We start from the raw sequence: 22,980 nt of genomic DNA on the forward strand, positions 1-22,980 counted from the left end.
TGCCCCATAAGGTTGTCTCCAGCACAGAAGTTCTCCCAACGTAAACACAGCTGATTCTCACAGCCAATTGGCCTGGAGGTCAATTCCTCCCAGTGATATCTACAACAATCAAGGCTTAACTACAACAAGACTGTGCACAAAGCCCACAAAGGGGTGCACCAAGAGTGTCCATCTCAGGTAATTGGGGAGGCTGAGCCACTGGGCCCTATAGGACACCTAGCACAGGAAGCCACTCTATCAACACAGGGAAGCAGCCAAAATGCGGAGACAAAGAAACAGGTCACAAATGACAGAAATGGAGGAAAGCAAACTACTGGATAGAGAGTTGAAAACCACAGTTATATGGTTTTTCAAGAATTTTCTAGAAACCACCAATAAATTTAGTGAGACCCTCGATAAATCTAGTGAGACCCTCGAGGTTATGAAAAAGGACCAACTAGAAATTAAGCATATACTGACTGAAATAAAGGATATTATGCAGAGTTCCAACAGCAGACTAGAGGATCTCAAGAATCAAGTCAAAGATTTGAAATACGAACAAGCAAAAAACACCCAACCGGAAAAACAAAAAGAAAAAAGAATCCAAAAATATGAAGATAGTGAAAGGAGCCTCTGGGAGAACTTCAAGCATACCAACATCTGAATTATGGGGGTGCCAGAAGTAGAGAGAGAGCAAGATATTGAAAACCTATTTGAAGAAATCATGATAGAAAACTTCCCTTACCTGGTGAAAGAAATAGACTTACAAGTCCAGGAAGCGCAGAGAACTCCAAACAAAAAGAATCCAAAGAGAACCATACCAAGACACATCATAATTCAAATGCCAAGAGCAAAAGACAAAGAGAGAATCTTAAAAGCAGCAAGAGAAAAACAGTCAGTTACCTACAAGGGAGTACTCATAAGATTGTCAGCTGATTTCTCAATAGAAACTATGCAGGCCAGAAGGGAATGGCAAGAAATATGCAAAGTGATGAATAGCATGAACCTACAACCAAGATTACTTTACCCAGCAAAGCTATCATTCAGAATTGAAGGTCAGATAAAGAGCTTCACAGATTAGAAAAAGCTAAAGGAGTTCATCACCACCAAACCAGTATTATATGAAATGCTGAAAGGTATCCTTTAAGAAGAGTAAGAAGAAGAAAAAGGTAAAGATAGAAATTATGGACAACAAATACACATCTATCAACAAGTGGATCTAAAAATCAAGTGAATAAATAATCTGATGAACAGAATAAACTGGTGAATATAATAGAATCAGGGGCATAGAAAGGGTGTGGACTGACAATTCTCGGTGGGAAAGGGGTGTGGGGGGTGCGGGAAGAGACTGGAAAAAATCGTACACCTATGGATGAGGACAGTGGTGGGGGGTAAGGGCAGAGGGTGGGGTGGGACCGGGATGGAGGGGAGCTATGGGGGGAAAAAGAGGAACAACTGTAATAATCTGAACAATAAAGATTTAATTTAAAAAAAAAAAGAAATGCCTTTGGAGGTTTGGCACACTAACTTTTTGTTGTTGTTGTTAATCCTCACCCGAGGATATTTTTTCATTGATTTTTTGGGGAGAGTGGACAAGAGAAGGAAAGACAGAGAGAAACATTGATATGAGAGAAACACATTGATTGTCTCCTGCAGGTGCCCTGACCAGGGCCGGGGTTCAGGGAGGAGCCTGCAACCAAGGTACGTGTCCTCGACAGGAATCGAACCTGGGACCCTTTGGTCTGCAGGCCGACACTCCATTCACTGAGCCAAACTGGCTAGGGCTGGCACACTAACAAGATTTGGTCTCTGGCCATGAATGGGGATATGTACTCTCCTTACATTTCTGTAAATGTTCTTTTTTTAAAATAATTAGGACCACTTAATTATCAGTTTCTTTGAGATTTGTCCAAAATAACTAAAAATTATCAGTATGTTTTCTATATTGTTAATAGTTAAGAAAGAAATGTAGAAAAAGAGAAATGAAATATACAGGCAATTATTCACACAGGAGCCCTTCAGTCCACAGGTGGACGCTTTATCCATTGAACCAAACTGGCTAGGACATATAAATATAAATTGTTTATCTCATATTACTATTGCTACATTACCTTTCCTTTGTTTAGTATATGTCTGGTATATCCTTAGTCATTCATTTATATTCAAATTTTTATATAAATCTGCTGATGCGTGTCTTTTACATGCAGCATATAAATAGGTTAATTTTTAACGCTCATCTTTGAAAGCTTAACATGTTTACATTTATTTAAATTATTAATGTATTTGGAATTATTTTGGTCATGTTATTTTGTATTTTAAATATAGTTTTTTTTCTCTGCTCCCCCCCCTTTTTCTGCCTTCTACTGTCCCTATAAAATTATCATAATTCTCCTTGTTTTCATGTTGCTTTGGAAGTTATACCTTCTATGTCTGTTCTTTCAGCATGCTGTTATAATTTTAACTTTCACGTCTATATTTACTAAGTCTATAGTTCATCTTCCCACCCATTTTATTTTAAATTGTATTTTATTTTCACTTTGTTTCAAATCCCAAGAAACTATTTATTACCCTAGTTGTTAATTTTACTGCCTGTTTTTATTTATATTTACCAATATTTTATGAAATTCTTTCCCCCCCCATGTATCCATTTTTATTAAAATATATATTTTTAATTTAAGGATAGATGGTATACAATCTTACATTGGTTGTATTAATTTCAGGTGTACAGCATAGTGACTTGATATGGGCCGCTTAAGCTCCACCCCCGTCTGCAACCCTGGGTGGAGGGGCTTGGTGGAGTGAATGTGCCGCCTAAGCCCCGCCCCCAGCCAGGACCTCCATGTGCAGCCCTGGGCGGGCAGGACCCCTGTCTGCGGCCCCGCCCCCACCTGTGACCCCTGTGTGCAGCCCTGGGCGGAAGGGACCCCCGTCTGCGGGCCTGGTCGGAGGGGCTTGGCAGCGCGATCGGACCGAGGAAGCCCTATTCTTGCAGGAATCCTCCTGCAACGGGCTTCTAGTCCTATATGATAAAAGCCTAATATGCTAAGTGTCCGACAGTTCAACCAGTCACTGTGATGTGTACTGACCACCAGGGGGCAGACGCTCTGACCAGTAGGTTAGCTTGCTGCTGGGGTCCGACCAATCGGGACTGGGCGAGATGGGCTGGACACACCCTGGAGCCCTCTGGTGGTCCCTCCCTGGCCCCGATCATGCACCAGTGGGGTCACTCGGCCTGGTCTGTGCCCTCTCACAATCCAGGACCCCTCTGTGGATGTCGCAGAGCCAGTTTCAGCCCGATCCCCACAGGCCAGGCTGAGGGAACCCACCAGTGCACGAATCTGTGCACTGGGCCACTAGTAGGTTATAAGAAGCCTCCCTTTAAGCAGTTTCACACTCACCTTTGTCAAGACCTTAGTTAGTCATTTCATTTTTGTATCAGACAGAGTGATAATTCATTTCTTTTTATATATATGTTATGATTGATTTTTACAGAGAGGAAGGGAGAGGGATAGAGAGTTAGAAACATCGATGAGAGAGAAACATCGATTCAGCTGCCTCCTGCACACTCCCTACTGGGGATGTGCCCGCAACCAAGGTACATGCCCTTGACCGGAATCGAACCTGGGACCCTTGAGTCCGCAGGCCGACGCTCTATCCACTGAGCCAAACCCGGTTAGGGCTAGTGTTAATTCTTTAGCACAGTTTCTTCACCATTTCAGTCATCTGAACTGTGACCATACTTACATACTGCAGAGTCCTGGGATTCCAAATTTTTCCCACTCATTGTCCAGGGGATACAGGGAGATTTTTAATACTTTCCCATGTTAAAGGGCATAATTTCATTGGTCATCCACAACCTTCCAACTTTATTTTAGTTCTAATTCACATAAAAGGAGGCATGTGGTCTGGACTTCCCTTTCCATGTTGTTATTATACTTCAATCTATAATCATTTAGGCCTTTATCTAGTTTTGAAATGCCCATTAGCAGTTTTAGTTTTAGCTCCTACTCACTACTAATTTTAAATTCTTTTGTTTCTAGCACATAGGTGTTTTTCATTCTTGTTTGAAGCTTGGTTACATATTTATATTATAATGATTTCCCCTTTATTTCCCATGTTTATTGTGGGGTACAGACTTCAGATATGTTTGTGCAGTCTTTTTGTATTGTTGACACTATTACAGATGTCCTCCACTTGCTCCCCACCTTTACTCATCTCCACCCAACCCTTGCACCTCTACCTCTGGTCATCACCACACTGTTGTATGTGTCCACTAGCTATGCATATCTTTTGTGCATTCTTAATTTGCCAGAAGGACTAGAGGTCAATCCCAAAATAAGAATAATTCAAAAAGCAAGAAGGACATGAAATGATAAAAAGTCTAGTCCAGAGAGATGACCCCATATAAAATCTGATTTAAACTAAATCACTCTAAGGATATCATTCCAGAACTAAATTACTTTACTAAATTACTTCAGAAATGAACCCCAAATTCAAAAAAGTCAACCCAATAGCTAAGAAAGAAACTTTAACAATATTTTAAGCTTTACCTGTATTTATTGTCAAATTAAAATTAAACTTTCTACTTATTCTTCTGATAATTAAAAATAGTACATTTGAAGGTATATGCTACTAAAGAAGCAAACTGATAAGTATAAGTTTGTTCATATTTACTTTCACTTTGGTGATACCACAATATTGTTCTAAATTGGGACCAGTATTTTTGACAAGGACCTATGCTAATATAAATGAAAACCAGCAACAAAAATAACTAGCTATATATCTTTTTAGAATACTTATATTACGCTAGTGGCAGGCATGGCACAAAAATGCAGAATCAAACAGTGACCTTTATATAATAGTGTTCCATAAATATTTCATTAATACTACTACTACTAATAAAGCAACATACGTTGGAAGATGCTTGGTGTGTCTGGTATATTTTCTCTTGTTTGTGCAGAAGTTTCTGGCTGAGGTATAGGAACTCTACAAAAGATGAAATGAGAATAACCAATAGTTATAAAGAGACTTGAATAGAAAAATTAATTGGTCCATTCAGAATTTTTTCTAGTTCAATAAATTTAGAAAATATGTAGGTTTATTTTCTTAAAATGATGCATTAAAATGTAAGAACGATACATTCAAGTGATGAACAAATATCCATATACTGTATAACAATTCAAATACTGCAATGGATTGAAATATTCTTTTAAGGATTATTCCACAAAAGGAAGTATTCAATTTTATTAAATATCAACTAAAGATAGATATATACTTCATATGATAGGAATTTAAAAATTAGTTCTATGGCCTATTTTCATGTTTGCTTTGTTCAAATATTCTAGAAAACTATTTGGCCTAACTCTCCAATATTTATGCTTTTCTTTCTGCCCCTTTTCCTTTGCTTAACTCTTATCCTTCAACATTTACCTCAGGCATTATCCTATATAATAAAAGCCTAATATGCTAAGTGTCCAGTCATCCTGTGACTGGTTGACTGCTCAACCAATCAAAGCATAATATGCTAATGATATGCTACGGCTGCTCAACCACTTGCTATGATGTGCATTGACCACCAGGGGGTAGATGCTCTGACCAGTAGGTTAGCTTGCTGCTGGGATCTGGCCGATCAGGACTGAGTCAGATGAGCCAGACATGCCCTGGAACCCTCCCTGGTCCCTCCCTGGCCCTGATCATGCACTGGTGGGGTTTCTCGGTCTGGCCTCTGCCCTTTCGCAACCCAGGACCCCTCGGGGGATGTCAGAGAGCTGATTTTGGCCCGATCCTGCAGGCCACTCCCTTTGGGAAGGCGCCAGACACAGGCTCATGGCTGGCGAGCACTGCTGTGGTGACACGAGCCTCTCCCAAACGGGACTGATTAGGCATAAGCGCGTGGCAGGTGCAGTGGGGCTGGGATGAGTGGGAACGGCAGGTAGGAGCTGTAGTCAGTACTGGACTACGGGTTTTGGTCTGATCCCCACAGGCCACCCTGAGGGAGACCCCACTCATGCACAAATTTGTGTACCAGGCCTCTAGTTTCCTATAAGAAGCTATGCTTGATCTCTAGTCAAGGCTCACTGCTCCTTGTGTATCCTCTCATAGCATCATGAAAAAACTTCTATTATAGTATTCATCACACTATATTAAAATTAGTTTATAGGTTTGTCTCTTCCACCTGATTCTCTTATAAGTTCTGCTTAAAGTGTTACAAAAGTATAAACTTCATTTTATTTATTTTTGTATCACCACATATTATCTTCTCACTGTTTATTGAACTGAAATGAAATGAATGGAGGAAAGGGGAAGCATTTTATTTTGAAGCTGAGGAGAAGCCTACTTTTATAAGGAAATATTCCCACCTTATGGGTTTTTAGCATATTTCTGTGATCAGATTTTTCTATTGTATTTCCAAAACTAAAAGCATGAAAATCAGAATAGTCATGTGGTAGAATGCCACATAATCAACTAAAGATGAATATATACTTCATATGATAGGAATTTAAAAAGTAATTCTATGGCCTCTTTTATAATGTCAAGTTATTAATGAACTAAAAAGAACTCATTTTCATGAAAGAAGACCTATCTTATATAATAAAAGGTTAATATTCAAATTGGCCCCTTGACCAGGAGTTCGACTGGGAGTTTGACCAGGGGGTGGGGCTGGCTGGCCAACTGCCTGCAGCCCCTCCCCTCAGCTGGCCCTGTCCCAAATCACCCCCACCCCAATTGGTGCAGGCCGGCCAGACCTCACCAATGCACAAATTCGTGCACTGGGCCTCTAGTCTACTTATATAAAAACATGGGTGGTGTTCATCACATCCAGAAGAACCGCTGCGACCAAGCAGAAGTCAATCCTGCAGGGGTTGTCTTGGCAACGGCTGTGCCCTCCCCCAAGCTGTTTCCTGGAGATGTTTCCTGTAAGGGCAGGGTTTGAGGCAGGAACCCGCCCTGGGAGCATGGAGGCAGAACTTTCTAAAGTGTGCCACATGCCAGCACGGCCAGGGGTGAACCTGAGTGGGGGCGGCTGAAAGGCTTAGAAAAGACAGACAAGAGAATGAAAGCCAGGTTTCAGTGGGATGCTGCTTCTCTGAGAGACAGCGACCACGCCCACAGCCATGCCTTTATTTTATAGCAGATGCTACCAGGCAAAGTAAGGGCGTGACCAAGATGTTTACAACATTCTCCTGGGTTTCAATTCTACTCAACTACATGCACCTGAACTCTATCAAGCCTACATCACTCAGGCACGTGGGGCCACATGTTCGGACCACAGGTTCAAGCTTACAACTACAGCTGTTGGCTATAATTGTGCTGGGAGGGCCCTGCCCTCCAAGCTGGGACTTGCACGTGGCAATGAGAGGACTGTGCCCTCTCCTCAGTCCAAGGCTTGAACCTGTCCAAAACACTGTAGCAGCTCCCCACAATAAAATTTTAATTCTGTTTCTTTGTTACTAATGTTGTGGCCCCACCCCATAACAAAGAAACAATTTCCGGAGGATGAGGCCCAGGAATCAGGATTTTAAAAATATTCCCAGGTGATTCTAATGTGCAGCCAAGTTAGAGAACCACTGCTATAGATAACATTAAAAATATATCTAAACGTGCAATTCTTTGTCCAAAAAATGAGCATGTTCAAAAATTAAATGAAGAAAATTTGGATATACTCGATGGAGATATTCACACATATTTAAGTGATGATTCCATTGATTCCACAGATGATGCTGAAAAGGAAAAATTTCCCATCGAATTTCTTAATAGTATTACTCCTTTGGGAATGCCGTGTCATAAATTAAAATTGAAAGTGGGTGCAATCATCATGCTATTGAGAAATCTCAATAGTAAATGGGGTCTTTGTAATGGTACCAGATTTATTATCAAAAGATTACGACCTAACATTATCAAAGCTGAAGTATTACACTTGGAGTGCGGGAAACGAGTTAAGTCGGCTCGCATGAATTGCGCGTACTCCGCGGGAGCCGTCTTTAACTCGGTTCATATAGATTTGCAGTGGAGTGCGGGAAACGTGTAAACTCGGGCCGATTGTAACTGCGTATTACCAAATATTTGTTTGTAATCCACCCTTTTGGTGGATGGAACAAAACCAAAAGACAGAGCCATCTTATATTTTGGCGGGAAATTCACCCGCACTCCAAGTGTTAATAGGATCTGCAGAGAGAGAGGCTGTTCTGATTCCAAGAATTAATTTGTCCCCATCTGACACTGGCCTCCCTTTTAAATTGATTTGACGACAGTTTCCCATGATGCCAGCATTTGTGATGACTGCTAATAAATCACAAGGACAAACTCTAGACAAAGTAGGCATATTCCTAACTGAACCCGTTTTTTCACATGGTCTGTTATATGTTGCTTTCTCTCGAGTTTGAAGAGCATGTGATGTTACAGGTAAAGTTCTAAATACTTCATCACAAGGGAAATTAGTCAAACACTCTGAAAGTGTTTTCACTCTTTTTTTAAAATATATATTTTATTGATTTTTTACAGAGAGGAAGGGAGAGGGATAGAGTTAGAAACATCGATGAGAGAGAAACATCGATCAGCTGCCTCCTGCACACCCCCTACTGGGGATGTGCCCGCAACCAGGGTACATGCCCTTGACCAGAATCGAATCTGGGACCCTTCAGTCTGCAGGCTGACGCTCTATCCACTGAGCCAAACTGGTTAGGGCTGTTTTCACTCTTAATGTAGTGTACAGGGAGATATTAGAATAAGTTTAATCACTTTATCAGTCATTGTTTACATCACTTTTGTTATTATATCATGTTTTTGTTGTTTTCATATCATGTTTTTGTCGTTTTTATATCATGCCTCTGTTGTTGTTATATCCTTTTGTTGCTGTTTATTTATTAATAAATTTATATATTATTTTAATATACATTTAACTAATTTTCTTTCATCTCTCACAATTCTATTATAGAGAAAGGGCAAATAGCAATATTAAAATATCTCTGCTAATTAATTCCCTTTTTAAAAAAATATATTTTATTGATTTTTTACAGAGAGGAAGAGAGAGGGATAGAAAGTTAGAAACATCGACGAGAGAGAAACATTGATCAGCTGCCTCCTGCACACTCCCCACTGGGGCTGTGCCCGCAACCAAGGTACATGCCCTTGACCAGAATGGAACCCATGACCCTTGAGTCCGCAGGCTGATGCTCTATCCACTGAGCCAAACTGGTTAGGGCAATTAATTCCCTTTTAATGTGCACGAATTTCGTGCACCGGGCTACTAGTTTAACTATAAAACTCTAGCACATGAAAACATATTTTATAGTTGTAGTTTAATTTTTCTATTTTTGAAATATTGTATTTCCAGAAATTAGTAAACTGAAAACATCAATTCAGAGAGAAATGTAAATAACTAAAAATAGTTAAATTACACGTATTTTGAAATCCTTAAACAGCATGTATATTCTTTTTAATACATGTGATTAAAAATAATATATTCATCTGAAATAAATTGGAAGTAATAGTTCCCAATATGAAACAGCATAATGATATTGTACAGAATTTTACAAAGTGGCTTAGGAGATTTTTCCTGGAATATGTAGTCATTTGTTTCTATGACTTAAATTTCTTAAAGGTGCTAAATGACAGAATGGAGTATAAAATGTCTATGGGTATCAACTGAGGAAATTGAAAAAAGAGAGATAAAAATAAAAAGATAGAAATATTGAAGGATAACTGAGCACAGATAAGAAGGCAAAAAGGAGAGAAGATAAAGACACATATGATGGATAGTGGCAGAATATTATAAAAATTATGTCAAAGGCTATAAGTTGTACTCTAATCTTGCTCTTTTCACTAACATATTGACCTTAGATAAAAGTCATATAGATTCTATTATATGTCACTCCCTAATTTATATAACCAGATTATAATTAATATTATTATAGTCTTATAAAGTATCTTTCATGCAAAGAAATTAAAAGTATGTAATATACATACACACATGCTTAATTACCATATTTTATCCTTTCTGAATCTCAGATTCTTCATCTACAAAATTGAGATAATTATCCTGTGCCTCCCTCACAGGGATGTTGAGCATCAAATGAGGTAATGGAAGTAATCTTATCAGTAGGATGAAATGAAGAAGTTTTAATGTCCCATTTATTATACTTTATTTCTCAGTGCTAACTTTTTGAATAAGCTGATGGATTTTTACACATTTTATCTAAAAGAGAGTACCATGTCCTGGCTGGCTTGGTTCAGTGGATAAAGCATTGGCCTGCAGACTGAAGGGTCCCAGGTTTGATTCCTGGTCAAGGGCACCTGCCTGTGTTGAGGGCTTGGTCTCCAGTGTGGGGCATGCGGGAGACAGCCAATCAATGATCCTCTCTCATCATTGATGTTTCTATCTCTCTCTCCTTCTCCCTTCCTCTTTGAAATCAATAAAAATATAATAAAAAAGAGAGAGTACCATGATTTACTACTATCCTATATAATAAAAAAGGGTAATATGCAAATTGACCCTAACAGCAGAACAACCAGGAATGACCAGTTGCTATGATGTGCACTGACCACCAGGGAGCAGACACTTAATGCAGGCGCTGCCCCCTGGTGGTCAGTGCGCTTCCACAGGGGAAGCACCTCTCAGCCAGAAGCCGGCTCATGGCTGGCCAGCACAGCAGTGGTGGCTGGAGCCTCTCCTGCCTCTGTGGCAGCACTAAGCATGTCCAACTAACAGCTTAGGCCTGCTCCCGGGCTGCCAGAGGGATGTCTGACTGTCAGCTTAGGCCCGATCCCCCCAGGGAGAGGGCCTAAGCCATCAGTCAGACATCCCCTGAGGGGTCCTGGACTGCAAGAGAGCGCAGGCCCAGCTGAGGGACACCCCCCATCCTCGAGTGCACAAATTTTATGCACTGGGCCTCTAGTTTGGAATAAAATGTTGGTTTATACAAGCTCTTAAATGGTCATATTTACTATTATTGTACCAACAGAAGAAGACCAACAGGTGACCGAGACATTGGAGTTAGCAGGCCATGATTTATTATTATTTTTAAAAATATATATGTCTATTGATTTCAGAGAGGAAGGTAGAGGGAGAGAGAGATAGAAACATCCATGATGAGAGAGAACCACTGACTGGCCACCTCCTGAACACCCCACACTGGGGATCAAGCCCACAACCCGGGCATGTGCCCTGACTGGGAATTGAACCGTGACCTCCTGGTTCACAGGTCGATGCTCAACCACTGAGCCCTGCTGGCTGGGCAGCAGGCCAGGATTTATAATACAATGATTAATATGTTCAAGAAACAGAGGGAAAGATGGACAAAACAGATGCAGTCTCAAAAGAGAGGGCTGGGGAGAGAAAGAAACATCAATTGGTTGCCTCTTGCACTGGCCCCAACCAGAGTTGGGAAGCAAACCCACAATCCAGATACGTGACCTTTATGGGAATCTAACCCATGACTCTTCCATGGTTGGCCGACACTCTAATGACTGAACCACACTGGTCAGGGCTCTTATTTTGTTAATGTTTTTGTTGATGTTTCTATCTTTCTAGTAAATTGCTTCTTTTCCATAAAATTATTTTTTTCAATATTTTATTTTAATATTAATTCACATTGCTGCATGTAGCTGAAGTTCATTCATTTTTTGAATGTTTTCATTGCTTTTTGAGAGAGAAAGTAAGAGAAAGAGAGAAACATCGATGTGAAAGAGAAACATCTATCATTTAGTTGCCTCCTGCACAAACCCTGATTAGGTATCAAACCCACAACCTGAGCATGTGCTCTGGGAACAGAACTGATGACCTTTCAGTACATGGGATGACAGCCAACTGAGCCACACTGGCCAGGACAAGTTTATTCATTTTCATTGCATTGTAGTGCTCTCTTGTATGAATATACCACAATTTATCCATTTCACTATTGATGGATAATGGATGGGTTCCTATAAATAGCTGTTAAGAATCTATATATAAAAAACCCTACATGCAAATAGACTAAATGGTGGAACAACCAACCAAACAACTGGTCGCTATGATGTGTGCTGACCACACAGAACATGGTGGGCATTGGCCATGGCAGGATGGTGGAGCAGGTGAGCGGGGGCACCAGACCAAGGTGGGGCGCTGGTCGCTGTCATCGGGGTGAGCCTCTGGTGGTTATTGAAAATTCTTTGCTCCCACACGCCATGGTCCTGCTGGGGGCAGACACCTGCTGCCAGTGCCGGTCCAGCTTGCATCTGCTGACAGTGTGGAGCTATTGAGGCTGGTGCCGTCAGCCCATGTGAGCAGTGGTGGTGGGAGTGGGGCTGCTGGCAGACAGGGGACCAGGGGCCATGGCAGGAGGGGCTGGGCAGGGGCATGGAGGATGGGCCAAGACCCGCCCCTGTGCCCACTGCAGCCTTGTGGCCCACAGTTCTTTTCAAGGTGCACGAATTCGTACACTGTGCCCCTAGTTTATATATATAAAAGCCTAAGCGACCGTTCGACTGGTCGACCATTCGACCGGTCAACCAGGAGCTATAATGTGCACTAACCACCAGGGGGCAGGTGGTCAATGCAGAATCTGTCCCCTGGTGGTCAGTGTGCTCCCACAGCAGGAGTGCCACTCAGCTGACCAACGGGCGCCAGATGCAGGGCTCACAGCTGGCCACCACAGCCCAGAGACCACAGCGAGCCTACCGAGCAGTGGCGGTGGCAGGCGCAGCGGGGCCAGGATGAACAGGAGCAGCAGGCAGGAACGGCAGGCAGTGTTGGACTGCTGGTTTTGGCCCAATCCCCGCAGGCCACACAGAGGGACCCCACTGGTGCATGAATCTGTGTACCGGGCCTCTAGTAATGTAATATTTTCATGAATACAGTGCATATTGACAAGAGTTTCTCAAGGATGTACTTAATTTTTATTTTCAATCTCCTTAGCTGTCAAATTGGTTGGGGTTTTTTGGCATGAAAATACCATTGAAATACATGTCTTTGTTACATGCCATATAATAGCATGTCTGACATTTAAAATGTAGAAATTGAGAGGTAGGGATGTTTTTAGACAAAGGAAAATGAAATATATGATCAACAAGCTACATTGAAAGAAGTGCTGAGAGGAAATTTTCAGTCAGAAAGAAAATGATAACAAAATGAAGCCTGGAAAGACAGGTAGGAATGAAGAGAACCTAAAAAAGAAGATGTGCACAAATATAAATCAATGCTGACCGTACAAGAAAGACAATGCTAATAATGTATTGTGGAATTTTAAATATATGTACAATTAAAATGTAAGACAAAAATAATAAAAATGGGGATAAATGGAGTTGGAAGTGTTCTAGCATTATCAGGAAAATAGTAAAATAATTTTTTTTAATCCTCACAGGAGGGTATTTTTCCATTGATTTTTAGAGAGAGTGGAAGGGAGAGGGAAAGACAGAGAGAAACACTATGTGAGAGAGACAGATTGATTGGTTGCCTCTCACATGCCCCCGACCAGGACCAGGAGCCTGCAACGAGGTACATGCCCTTGACTGGAATCAAACCCGAGACCCTTTAGTCCACAGGCCGACACTCAATCTTCTGAGCCAAACTGGCTAGGGCTGTATTTAACTATAATAATAAGTTAGGTGTTCAGGTTATAATTTATAGAGTAACCACTAAAGAATATACAACTATCAAAAAAGGGGGAAATTGAATAATTAAAACTTTTTTATTAAGTAAACAGTATGAAGATTGATAGACAAATATATCATTAATTCCAGTAAAAGTGAATAGAATATATACTCTAAGTAAAGACTAAGATTCTCACATTAGTTAAAAACAAACAATCAACTATATGCTGCTTAAAAGTGACAACCTTGCCCTGGCTGGGTGGGTAAGTTGGTTGGAGCACTATCCCATATACCAAAAGGTTGTGGGTTCAATTCCTGGTCAGGGCACTTGTCTATATTGCAGGTTCAATGCCCGGTTGGAGTGCATATGGGAGGCAAATTATTGGTGTTTCTCTTACATAGATGTCTCTCTCTCTCTCTCCCCGCCCCCTCTCTCCCTCCCTCAAAAAAATCAATAAACATACCCTTGGGTGAGGAATAAAAAAGAAAAAAGTTAGGGCATAGAAAGGTCCAAAGTAATGTGGATAGAATATACATACTGTGTAAGGCTTAAACAAAAGAAAATTGGTATAAGTAATTTAGTACTACACAAAATAGACTTTAAGGTAGAAAACATTGTGAAAGATGAAAAAAATGTCATAGTTACAAAGGGGTCAATCATCAGAAAGGCATCACAATCCTAAATCTATATGTATTCAGTCATATTTGTACCAATAAATGGACAGAACTAAAAGGAGAAATAAATCATCAGTCATGTCAGATGTTAACAATGTTACCTGCTCAATTAGCTGATGGAAAAAGCAGAGGCTATAAAAGATGTAATCAGAGAGAGAGAACCAAGATGGCAGTGTAGGTAAATGCAGGTACTTACATCCTCCTACAACCACATCAAAATTACAACTAAAATACAGAACAACCACCATTCAGATCCACCTGGAATCTGGATGAATGGAAGTACTACAATTAGAAAATTAAAGAAGAAAGCAGATTGAGACTGGTAGAAGGGGTGAAGGCACAGAAGGGGCTGGTCCGACACCTATGTGTGGCGTGTTTTTAATTGGGAGGGATATTGTGGCTGAGGAGGACTCCCATGTAGAGCAAGGGGTTCCAGTCCCATACCAGGCCCCAGCCCAGGGTTCCAGTGTTGGGAAGAAAAGTCCCTGTAACTTGGGCTGTTAAAGCCAGTGGGATTGTGGCTCAGTGACACGGAGGTTACTGGAGTTCAAGGCAGTTCCTCTTAAAGGACCCATGCAAGGACTTACTTGGACTCACTCCCTCTGAGCTCCAGGGATATAGCATCAACTTGAAAGGATCCAGGGCCATACAAGGAGGAACTATATTGTCTGGCATCAGGGAAAGAACTCTGGGGCAGTTTTCTCCCAGGCAAAAGTGCTGGGACCTCACCTCCAGAGCTGACTGGCAGGCATCATATATGAGTCTCCATCAATCTGGTCACCACACTTCACTGTACTCTGGTGATTCCCTGAGATCCTGTCCCATGCAGTTTGTAGCTCCAACCAAGCTGTATGCAGTGTATTTTCCATATGAATGGCCTGTTCTGGCTCAGGCTTCAAACTTTCCTAAAATCTCTCAAACAAGCAGAAGCTGGTGTCACATGCCCCATTCCTCTCAATAAGAAGCCCCAGGCCCAGCACTAGCAGCAGCTTAACAAGGTTCACAGCCTGGCCTTTCCTGGGAACCTCCTAGCCCAACACAAGTAGCAACCATCTGTAGATTGCTCTTTAGATTGTGCTGGGTAGCCCCAGGCAGGGCATAGGCAGTGGCTGACTTTTCACCCCCCAGAAGGCTCCAGTTAGTGCATCCAGTGGACAGCTTCAGACCACACCAGATTACAACTCTATCACATCCATGAGTGACACACCCAAGGGGCAGACTCGGTGAGCATCAAAGCCCCACTAAAGCAAGTTCTGCTCCATAGGGGTATCTTGTACAGCAGCTCTTCCAATGTAGTCAGCAGCTGGTCCTCATAGCCAACTGGCCTGGGGGGATCAATTATTCCAAGTGATGCCCACAGCAATCAAGGCTCAACAACAACAACACTGTGCACACAGCCCACACAGGAACACACTTAGAGTTCCCAGTTCAGGTGACTGAGGAGGCTGAGCCACTGGGCCCTACAGGACACCTATTATACAAAGCCACTCTACCAATTCTAGGAGACATAGCAGCTCTACCTAATGCATAGTAACAAACACAGGGAAGCAGCCAAAATGCAGAGACAAAGAAACATGACAGAAATGAAAGAACAGAAGAAATCTCCAGAAAAATAAGTAAATGAAATAGAAACAAGCAAACTACTAGATACAGAGTTCAAAACAATGGTTTTAAGGATGCTCAAGGAACTTAGTGAGAATTTCAAGGAAATTAGTGAGAACATCAAAGACACAAAAAAGGACCAGTCAGAAATAAAGGATACACTAACTGAAATAAAGAATAATTTATAGGGGATCAACAGTAGAGTAGAGGAAGCCCAGAATCAAATCAACAATTTGAATATGAGGAAGCAAAAAACACCCAATCAGAAGAGCACAAAAAAAGAATAATGAAAAATATGGCCCAATCTGGTTTGGCTCAGCGATAGAGTGCCAGCATGCAGACTGAAGGGTCCTGGGTTCAATTAAGGTCAAGGGCACATGGCAGGGTTGCAGGCACAAGCCAGGGTTACATGCTCAATCCCAAGTTGGGGGCGTGCAGGAGGCAGCCTATCAGTGGTTCTCTCTCATCATTGATGTTTGTATCTCTCCCTCTCCCTTCCTCTCTGAAATCAATAAAAACATATTTTAAAAAAGAATAAAAAATATGAAGATAGTGTAAGGAGCCTCTGGGACAACTTCAAACATACCAACATTTGTATCATGGGGGTGCTGGAAGGAGAAGAGAAAGAGCAAGGAATTGAAAACATATTTGAGGAAATAATGACAGAAAACTTCCCCCACCTGGTGAAAGAAATAGACACAAGTATAGGAAGCCCATTGGCCCCTGGTGCTAAACCAGGGGCCCCTGGTGCTAAACCATTTGTAGATGACCTGAGAATCCTAAGCAAGATGAACTTAAAGAGGCCCACACCAAGACACATCATAATTAAAATGCCAAAGGTTAAAGACAAAGAGAGAATCTTAAAAGCAGCAAGAGAAAAGCAGTAAGTTATCTACAAGGGAGAGCCCATATGTCTGTCAGCTGATTTATCAACATAAACTTTGCAGGGCAGAAGGGAGTAGCAAGAAATATTCAAAGCGATGAAAAGCAAGGACCTACAATGGAGATTACTTTACCCAGCAAAGCTGTCATTGAGAATTGAAGGTCAGATAAAGAGCTTCACAGAAAAGAAAAAGCTAAAGGAGTTCATTACCATCAAATCAGCATTATATGAAATGTTGAAGCATGTTCTTTGAAGAAAGGAGGAGTAAGAGGTAGAGGAAGAAGAAGAAACAAGAAATATAAACAATAAAATGTCAGTAAATACATATCTATGAACAATTAAATCTAAAAATCAAAATAAATGAACAAGAAATCAAATGAACCCTTGTGTTGAGGGCTGACTTTCAATAGATCGCATCGAGGGATCTGCTCTGCTACATATGAAACCTGAACCCAGAAGCAGGTTGTCTACGAAAGGTTTAGCACCAGGGGCCAATGGGGGCCATGTGGAGGGAGGGGCTGCAGGAGGTTGGCTGTGGGAACACACTGACCACCAGGGGGAAGCTCCTGCATTGAGTGTCTGCTCCATGGTGGTCAGTGCGCACCATAGTGACTAGTTGACCAATTGTTCTGGTTGTTCAGTCATAATGGTCGCTTAGGCTTATATATATGTAGATATGTATTACCATAGACAGACAATAGGGTGGTGAAGGCCGGGGGGCGGGTGGTGGGATCCTGGTGGAGCAGGGCAATGAGAAGTAAAAAGGGGGGGGGGGCATCTGTAACACTGTCAACAATAAATATTAAAAATATGTAATCAACACAATTAGTATACTTAGACCTAACTGACATGTATAGAACACTGCACTCAAGGATGATGGAATTCACATTTTTTGAGTGCATATGAAAAAACATTTACCAAAATTGACCACATGTACAATTTAAGAAAAGCCTTTCAACACATTTCAAATAATTAAAATAGTTCAGAATATTTTCTCTTTCCAGAGTGAAGATAAGCTGAATTAAATTTTAAAAATGCAACTAGAGATTCTCAAGTGATTGGAAATTAAATGATATGAGTCTGAAGAGAATCACACTGAAAACCAAAAAAAATGTTTGAACTAACTGATAATGAAGTAGGAGGTGGCTAAATCAGTGCATGGAGAAAAATGTATAGCAAATATGCATATATTAGAAAGGAAGAACCCAAAATCAATGATTTAATTTTCTAGCTCACATAGCCAGATACAAGCTCAGTATATAACCCCAAACTGAGTCTGATTGGACATAGCTATTATAAAAAAATAGTGTTAATTAAAAAAAAAATCTAAATGATTCCGTACTTCACCTTCTTTCTCAACTTAGTTTCTCAGTTTTGTTGCTACTGCAAAGAAACCAAAACTGTTAATTATATACAATTCATAATGGAGAAGTTTATGTATAAAAGATCCTTGCTTAAACAACTGATGAACAAATTATTTTAAATTAAATACATTTATAGTATTTTAAGTTAAAATATAATGAATACATAAATTAAAATGTTTATTTTTGGGTTACTTCCCATTTTAAATTAATTTTCAATTAGTCCATGCTGAGCAAGGCAGATGTGAAATTATTTGGAGACAGGGTCACTGAAGATGTAATTAGTTAAGATGAAGTCATACTGGAGTAGCGTGGGCCACTAATCTAATATGACAGATGTTTTTATAAAAAAGGGATATTTGAACACAGATACAGATTGGGGTGATGTTTCTACAAGCCCATGAATGTCAAAGATTGTCAGCAAATCACCAGATTCTAGAGGAGAGGCATGGGGCAGATTCTTCCTTACAGCCTTCAAAAGGAACCAACCCTGCTGACACCTTAATCTTAAAGTTGTAGCTTAAAGAACTGCAGGACAATAATTTTCTGTTGTTTAAGCCATACAACTTGTGGTACTTTGTCATAGCAGCCCTAGAAAACTGATACAGATTTCAGTACCAGGAAGTAGGGTGCTGCTGTAACAAATAATTAAAAATGTGGAAGTGGCATTGGAATTAGGTATTAAGTGGAGGCTGAAAGAGTTTTGAGATTCATTAACAGAATAAACTTCAACTGCTCTGAAGAGAATGTTGCTAGAAATATGGATTTTAAAGGAGAATCTGTTGAAGACTCAGAAAGAAAAGAACAAAGCTATAGACAAAGCTTCTGTTTCTTAGGGAAAACACATATTGTCATGAACAGAATGTTGCTAGAAATATGAATGTAAATGGTGCTTCTGGTGAAGTCTCAGAAAGAAATAATGTCTTATTTGAAACTGGATGAAGGGTGATCCTTGTTATAAAATAGCAGAGGACTTGGCAGAATTGTGTTTTGTTGGATGGAAAGTGAAACTTGTATGCAATGAACTTGCATATTTAGCTGAACTTACAAAGTGTTGAAGGCACAGCTTGGTTTTTCCTTGCTGCTTATAGTAAAATATGAGAGGGTAGAGACATTTGAAAAGAGAATTGTTAAGAAAAAAGGAACCACACTTCAATACTTGGAAAATTCTCCACCTACTCAATTTTAAAAAATGAGAAAGTTTGCTCTGGATAGAACACCAAGGGTATTGTTGGCGAACCATTTGCCCAACACATTAGGCTTGTGACCTGTGGGCCCAATCAATTATCTCATTTGGCATGCTGTTAGCTTAGCCAGTGGTTCTCAACCTTCTGGACCTTTAAATACAGTTCCTCATGTTGTGACCCAACCATAAAATTATTTTTGTTGCTACTTCATAACTGTAATGTTGCTACTGTTATGAATCATAATGTAAATATCTGATATGCAGGATGGTCTTAGGCGACCCCTGTGAAAGGGTCGTTTGACCGCCAAAGGGGTCGCAACCCACAGGTTGAGAACTGCTGGCTTAGACTGAAGGGATATAGGTGAGAGGAAATGAAGAAAGGCTGTTGGGTTTCTGGAATTCTAAGTCAGGAAATGAACTGATAGGTATATCCAGCTGTGATCATGTGTTATATTCTTTTTAAAAAAGGGAAGAATAACCCTGAGGGTAAGGCCTTTTCTTTATGAAGGTAGAGCCATCACCTCGGTTCCAGAGTACAGAGCCAGCTACCCACTCAGGCTGTCACCTGTTGAGCCCAGAGGACATAGTATCATGCCAAACAGGATAATTCTGGAGCCTTAAAATCAAGTGGAACTGATCCTCTAGGTTTCAAACTTGCTTGTGACCCATGATCCTTTTCTTCCTTCCAGTTTCTTCCTTTTGGAATGCCTGTCCCACCGATTGTATTTTGGATAGATAATGTGTAGTTTCACAAGTTACAGATAGAAAATAATTTTGTCTGAGGATGAATCAGCCTGCATCTCATCCACACATGATTTAGATGATATTTAGATGAGATTTTGGACTTAGAGTCAACGCTGGTATGGGTTAAGACATTTGGGGATGTTGTGATGGGCTGAATGTATTTTGCATGTGAGGACATAAATTTTTAGGGGCCAGAGGACAGACTAATAATATGTAACTGATTACATTTTCAAGGACAGTGAGAATGTGACATTTAAAAATAGGGTCATTGAAGATGCAGTTGGTTAAGACAATATAATACTGGAGTAGACCAGTACCCCAGAATGGATCCATAATCCAATGTGGATGGTGTCCTGATAAAAAGTGGAAATCTGGACACAAATTTACACATAGGGAGAATGCCAGGTGAAGAAGACCAAGGCACAGATTGGGGTGATTCTTCTATAAGCTAAGAAATACCAAATATTGCCAGTAAACCACCAGAAGCTAGGTGAGAGTCATGGAACAGATTCTACCTCACATCTCTTATAAGGAATTCACCCTATCAATACCTTGATCTTGTATTTCGTCAGCCCTAGAAAACTAATACAGCTTCTAGTACAATTATGCATTTTACAGGATAAAAAGAAACCAACAAAACAAAACAAAACAAAACAACCTAATATTCTATGTATGTACTTAATACAAATGACTTACAGTTTGGCAAATGGCCCTTGAAGAATCCTTTTTTTCTTGGGAGGGCTCAAACTTGTACATGTAGTTTGACAACTCACAGAACCATCATCTTGATGCTGTTTACCATCTAGTTCCTGACTTTGACTTTCTTTTATTGCTGTTTGGGATGTTGAGGGTTGGTTAACATTCTGAAACCAAAAATTTAGAGAAAACATTTAAAACTAATTCATTGAAATTATTTATCTTAAAAGTCTACAATTTTAGTTTACTCATTTTTCATAATCTTAAGAGTTGTGACATGTTGAAATAATAATAGTGCTTTTATAAAGTTGATTTGTCCTAATCCATCTTCTATTAAAATATTTTTAAAAGAAAAATAAACAAAAGTCCCTCTTATATTACTATAGCTGAAAAGTTGGATTAGATGTGTATTTCTGTAAGAACAGAAATCCTAGCCAGTTTGGCTCAGTGGATAGAGTGTCGGCCTGTGGACTGAAGGGTCCCAGGTTCCCTTCTGGTTAAGGGCACATGCCCAGCAGGGGATATGCAGGAGGAAGCTGATCAATGATTCTCTCTTATCATTGATGTTTCTATCTCTCTCTCCCTCTCCCTTTGTCTCTGAAATCAATAAAAATATATTTAAATTTTAAAAAGGAGCCATAAACATTTAAACAAATAACTGCAGTTGTGTTCCAATAAAACTTAAAAAAAGAATAGCAATCCTAGAAATAATTAAAAAAAATAAACTCATAGGAAAAATTAACTTTTTTTTGGTCTTAATTATCCCTAGATTTCAGAACTTGTGTCTTATACAACCTGGCTAAGACTGCCACGCCAGATACAGAGGTAAAAACTTCTTGTGGAAGTGTTCCTAAAGTTCTGGTCTTGACAAAATGTAAGAAAATAATATGTAGACATATTTTATTGTGCTTTGCAGATATTGTGTTTTTTACACATTAAATGTTTGAGGCAACCCAGTGTGGAGCAAATCTATTGGCACCATTTTTCCAGTAGGCTCAGATGATGGTTAATCTTTTCAGCAATATAGTATTTTTTAAATTAAGGTTATGTAAACTGTTTTTAAATTATAATGCTATTGCACACTTAATAGACTATAGTATAGTGTAAAAATAACTTTTATATGCACTGAGAAAACAAAAAGTTCATGTGACTTGTTTAATTGCAATATGTGCTTTATTGCAGTGATCTGGAACTGAACCCACAATATTTCCAAGGATGCCTGTAATAATATATACCACTTGGGAATTTAAATAATAACAATCAAGATAGGCTTAAATTGTGTAGAAAGCAAAATCAAGATACCAAATTTTGAGGGCCTTGGGAAATATCAGAGGCTATGACCTTCTGCCCAGCCTGCTCCAAAATAAATAAATGACAGAAAAAAGAAACAAAAAGCAACAATGATCTTTCCCCCGCTCTTGGTTTTACACCATTAAGAATAATAATAAAAAAAGAATCAATGAATGTGAGTTCTGAATAAAATGAACAAGGTAGCAACTGTAATTATGATCACAGCGTTTTCAGCAATATACTATTAATTCTCTGGTGCCATACCTGAACTGTTTCTGATGCTGAGGAACTTCCAGTTGCACTGCTATGGGGTACATACTTTATAATAGTAATTATCCCCTGAATTGCAATGCGTTTTTGTTCCCTATACTGCAAGTTTTCAATCTCCTTCCTCACTTCACTTATAGCTGTCAGGAGCGACTGAACTGCAAAAGAGTAATTCCAAGGAAATTGTAAATTTTAAAGAACTGAAATGATAAAAATAAAAATCAGATTTGCAATCTAAATACAACTTGAAATTATAAACTTGCCACATAATTTAAATTTGTGAGGCTTTGTGTTTATATTTGGCATCCTCTTATGTAATTTTTGTAAAATAGGCAAAATATATTAATCAGTTAAATCATGATACAGTCTTCTAGTCTGGAATTTTAATTTGAAACAGAAATTTTGTATATTGAATGTAATTTATAGATTATATTTCAGACTAAAAAGTGTTGCCTAGCCACTGCATAGACATACACATTTTAATATTTCTAAATATATACTACAAATTGACGGCATTATAAAGTGCAAAAGGATGCCAATACAGGGTGGAGCAAAAGTAGGTTTACAGTTGTTCATATGGGAAATAATACAATAATTAATAAATAATAATATAAGAATAAACTGTTTTGCATACTCACAAATGTAACTACTTTTGCACACCCCTGTATATTGGATATAACACAATCGAGTGCTACCTTTAAATAAAAATGACACCCAAATCAATGAGATGC

General features: G+C 39.7%; 1 protein-coding gene across 1 annotated transcript in view; it reads right to left on the reverse strand.

The window, feature by feature from the left end:
* Window positions 1–22,980, reverse strand: part of CUNHXorf57 (chromosome unknown CXorf57 homolog) — a 54,252-nt gene that overhangs the window by 17,295 nt on the left and 13,977 nt on the right. Inside the window, exons 9-11 of the mRNA XM_006082343.3 lie at window positions 22,247–22,407; window positions 20,693–20,859; window positions 4,892–4,965 (exon numbers count right to left, since the gene is read on the reverse strand). Of these exons, the coding sequence (XP_006082405.2) occupies window positions 4,892–4,965; window positions 20,693–20,859; window positions 22,247–22,407 (402 nt within the window). The remainder of the gene's footprint in view (window positions 1–4,891; window positions 4,966–20,692; window positions 20,860–22,246; window positions 22,408–22,980) is intronic.

Source organism: Myotis lucifugus, unplaced genomic scaffold (genome assembly GCF_000147115.1).
Source record: "Myotis lucifugus unplaced genomic scaffold, Myoluc2.0 scaffold_2, whole genome shotgun sequence".
In the NCBI taxonomy this organism is placed as follows: domain Eukaryota; kingdom Metazoa; phylum Chordata; class Mammalia; order Chiroptera; family Vespertilionidae; genus Myotis; species Myotis lucifugus.